Source organism: Mycetomoellerius zeteki, unplaced genomic scaffold (genome assembly GCF_001594055.1).
Source record: "Mycetomoellerius zeteki isolate Tzet28-1 unplaced genomic scaffold, Tzet1.0 scaffold224, whole genome shotgun sequence".
NCBI classification, from domain to species: Eukaryota; Metazoa; Arthropoda; class Insecta; order Hymenoptera; family Formicidae; genus Mycetomoellerius; species Mycetomoellerius zeteki.
The window spans coordinates 449,223-453,471 of NW_017257199.1; the positions used below are offsets into that span (position 1 = coordinate 449,223).

At 31.1% G+C, this 4,249-nt stretch overlaps 1 protein-coding gene across 2 annotated transcripts; it reads left to right on the plus strand.

The window, feature by feature from the left end:
* The first annotated feature begins 881 nt into the window (after positions 1–881).
* Sply (Sphingosine-1-phosphate lyase) lies at positions 882–3,766 on the plus strand. 2 transcript variants are annotated; one of them, XM_018448723.1, is made up of 9 exons: positions 882–1,105; positions 1,180–1,413; positions 1,700–1,915; positions 1,997–2,205; positions 2,298–2,534; positions 2,604–2,813; positions 2,887–3,125; positions 3,216–3,483; positions 3,567–3,766. In XM_018448723.1, exons 2-9 carry the CDS (start codon positions 1,254–1,256, stop codon positions 3,660–3,662), a joined length of 1,635 nt encoding a protein of 544 aa, XP_018304225.1. In that variant the 5' UTR covers positions 882–1,105; positions 1,180–1,253; the 3' UTR covers positions 3,663–3,766. The 2 variants fall into 2 exon arrangements, with proteins under 2 accessions (XP_018304225.1, XP_018304226.1); XM_018448724.1 differs by having other exon boundaries at positions 1,269–1,413.
* Positions 3,767–4,249: the final 483 nt, after the last annotated feature.

Sequence of the window (4,249 nt, forward strand, 5' to 3'; positions counted from 1 at the left end):
CCTCTAATTATTCTGCATATAAAAGTATTAAGGTAGCGATATCAAAAAACCAATAGTTTACGAGATATTTTATATTTCATTGTGGCACATATTGACATAAAATATTAAATAATTCGTAAACTATTAATTTTTTGATAACCACATACCTTAATATTTTTATGAACAGAATAATGAGATGAATCAATTAGTGGAAAGAAAACACAGCGATCTTTAAAAATTAATATCTCGTTAATTATTGCTAAAATTACAAAATACAGAACTTTTTGGGCTCAGTTTAATCCGCTTATACCTGCTCACGAGCGTTGTCGATAGAATTACCAAACATCTTGTATATTTCGAAGATTGTTTATTTCGATTATTTGATATATCGCAAAATATCAATTTTGCAATATCTCATAATGGATTCATCATTGACCTTTTCATTCTGTATTAACATTCAATTTTTTGTTTAATCTTCTGCACCTATTTAATCATTCGATCCTCTCTGTGAAGGTTGTTTCTTTTCTCTCCTTAAATCTTAAATTGTAATCTTTTTTACTTTGTTATTTTATCTTTTCGTCTTAACTATACTCGCCGTGTAAAATATATTCTCACAATTTTCTTATTGTATTAAATCATAATATAATTAATTATATATAATATTAATAATATACACAATATAATTAATAATACACATAATATGATTTATGTATTTTATCTTCTCATCATTGTAATTATTTTATTGTATTCTTACCTGTTGATTCTTGGATGGCTTGTTCTAAAATCGTAAAACGCTTTCTCTCTCTTTCTCTCTCTCTCTCTTCATCGTAGCGTATTGTTTGCCGAGAGGGCGTTAGCGCGTGAGAGGTCTTTTAAGTTTCAACGCGGTTGTGAACCCGGCGAACCGGTCGTTAGTCAGTGAGTCGTGAGATCAGCAGTCTCACTGATCTTTTCGTATGTGTGCTTGGTGTTAATGTGTCAAAAGATCTTGCGCCTGGAGTACGTTATCGTTGCGAGCACTCAGATAGCGTTTTCTCGGGAGTGGAAATACATACAAAGTGCTGAGTCATTCCATTTAACAGAAATTACGAGTTATCCGCATCGCTAACAGCCTGTTGAAATTCAGGTGAGCATGAAATTATTTAAGCAATTATCAGTCACGGATCCTTAACCAAGTTCAAGGTCTTCATGTTCCTACAGTCTTGATGTGATAAGCGTTTCAGTTGATGCTTGTTCAAAGATATTTTATGTCACCTTAACGTACATCATATTTAATGATATATTTTAAGAAAAATATGTATTTCCACGTGGATACTATACCAAGGGCTATAAATCATATATTTCAAAATAAAGAGCCATGGCAAATAGCAGCTATGACGAGTACAGCTACTCTTGCTACAGTGTGGTTATGGACTTTTATTTATCAGGATGAGAGTAAGTATTGCAATAATATGCGTCAGCAGACAAAGTGGCCTCGCAACTGTAAAATTCTTTGATATGATTGGTCTTACCCTTAGTTCCTTACTGGATCTAAATGTATAAACCAATCATATTAAAGAATCGTACAATTGCAAAGCTGCTTTTTCTGCTGAACGCAGTCATTGAATGTGATATATATATATCTAACAATAAGTATAAGTCACAGACATGATATATAATTATATTTTACTATGATTAATTTTTTCTAGAGAAAATTATTCTTATCATACATGTTGTTCAGGTCTTTTAGAACGTGGCAAGAAACAGATGTTTAGACTAGCTCGTTATATTCCTTCTATTCGTGACAAAATAAATGAAGAGCTAGCTAAAGTTAATGAAACCTTTGAAAATGATGTTTTGCGCAGATTCAAAGAAACTTCATTCATTGTGCATCTTCCTAAAAATGGATTGAAAAATGATGAGCTATTAAGTTTAGTAAATCAATATATTTATCTTGGTAAGACTAATTAACATGTTGCCAATGTATCTTACGAAAGATTTCAATATTTTAATTTAACTTTTTTACTCTTTTTATTAGGTGACTATGATTGGAAAAGAGGTCGTGTATCAGGTGCAGTTTACAGAACTAACAGTAAACTTACAGAGCTAATAGGGAATGTATATGCAATTGCATCCTATACTAATCCACTACACCCTGATGTTTTCCCTGGAATTTGTAAAATGGAGGCAGAAGTAGTTCGGATAGCCTGCCATTTGTTCAATGGAGATAAAGATTCTTGTGGAACTGTAGCTTTTCTATTATTTTTATAATTTATATAAAATCATACAAATTAAGTATTAAGATGCAACATGTGAAATTTCTTCGATAAACATTCTAGATGACTTCGGGTGGCACAGAGTCAATTTTATTAGCGTGCAAAGCATACAGAGATTATGCTCGTGATGTCAAAGGCATAAAAAAGCCAGAGATAGTGCTTCCAGTTACCGCTCATGCAGCGTTTGACAAAGCTGCCCAATATTTGAAGATAAAAGTATGTTACGTGCCTGTCCATTCGCACAGTTTTACAGTTTGCATTCAAACTATGAAAAAGTCAATTACGAAAAATACAATAATGGTAAGCCATGGCACACTGTAACTGCGCAATTTTATCTCAAATTTATTCGAATTTAATTATTTCTGATAGTTAGTAGGATCTGCGCCTAATTTCCCCTATGGAACGATGGATAATATCGAAGCAATATCTGAAGTAGGCATAAAATATGATATTCCTGTTCATGTAGATGGCTGTCTAGGTGGTTTTCTAGCCTGTTTTATGTCTGATGCTGGCTATCCTTTATCACCCTTTGATTTCAAGCTTTCTGGTGTAACCAGTATATCAGCTGATACTCATAAAGTATTCTTCCATACTATATATAAGAATGTATATGTTGTTTGAGAAGTATGTGTAGAACATATAATTCTTTCAGTATGCCTATGCTCCGAAAGGATCTTCGCTAATCCTTTATCGAAACAAAGAATACCGACACTATCAGTATACTATAACGACAGATTGGCCTGGTGGCATATATGGAAGTCCCACAATAAGTGGTTCTCGAGCCGGAGGCATTATAGCTACTTGTTGGGCAACATTACTGCATTATGGATTTGACGAATATGTGGAATCGACTAAAAAGATAATTGAAACTACAAGATATATCGAACGAAAGTATGCATTCAGAGATACATTTATACTAGAATTGATTACAAATATTATATATGATATACATATATCGATTCTCTTAAAAATTGAATATAGGTTGAGGGAGATGGATGGCATTTTCATATTTGGCACACCAGCCACATCCGTTATTGCAATCGGTTCCAATGATTTTCATATCTATAGATTATCGGAAGCTCTTATCAATAAAGGTTGGAATTTGAACCCACTTCAATTCCCTTGCGGTATACACATATGCGTTACACATGTGCATACCGAGCCAGGAGTAGCAGATCAATTTTTGGAGAATGTTAATGCGGAACTGGAAATAATTATGAAAGACCGAAATGTTCCAGTGAAAGGAAAGGTAAACACAAAATTACAATTACAATTTGTAGTTTTAAATAAATTTATGTTTTAAAATATTTATCGTTATGTGTAATTTTTCAGCTTGCAATGTATGGAATGAGCCAAAGTATTCCGGACCGAAGTGTGGTTAGCGAAATTACAAAATCCTTTTTAGATTCCATGTATTACACCGAATGAAATAAAACACATAATAGTGTTCCATAAAAAACATTAACAATTTTGATATATTACAATGAAAATATAAAATGCATACATTTTCCATATGATTGAATAGGAAAAGCTCAAAGGATATATTTCTTATAACAATTTTTTAGTTGAAATATATGAATATTTTTGTAAGCTGTATTACTGATATTTTAATTAATATTTGTTATGGACAAATATTTGTATTGAAATACAAAGAACGCTCTGCTTTTTTGTATATTGTAGAATATATTAAAAATTAGTAATTTAGATAGAAATACTTTTTACTAAAAAAAGAAATGTTTGTAAAGAAAGAATGTTTGTTTTTGTATATGAGTTAAAGAAACTGATTGTATATTTTATAATTCATGTGGTATGTATTGCTTAAAAATTATTTACAAGAGATTTCATAATAAAAGAATAGACTGAGTACAAATTTTCGTAATTATGCCATTAAAAATTATGCATTTTATATATCCATATTTTAACTGAAATGTATCTATACAAAGAAATAATACATTTCAATTTATTATTTTATTATAATACTGTGTATTAAGGATGTTGGTTTATTTACATTATAA

Coding starts and splice junctions, on each gene's coding strand:
- Sply (XM_018448723.1), top strand. CDS start 1,254: ATGATATATTTTAAGAAAAATATGTATTTCCACGTGGATACTATACCA. Junction 3,126..3,215: donor ACAAGATATATCGAACGAAA/GTATGCATTCAG, acceptor AATTGAATATAG/GTTGAGGGAGATGGATGGCA. Junction 3,484..3,566: donor ATGTTCCAGTGAAAGGAAAG/GTAAACACAAAA, acceptor GTAATTTTTCAG/CTTGCAATGTATGGAATGAG.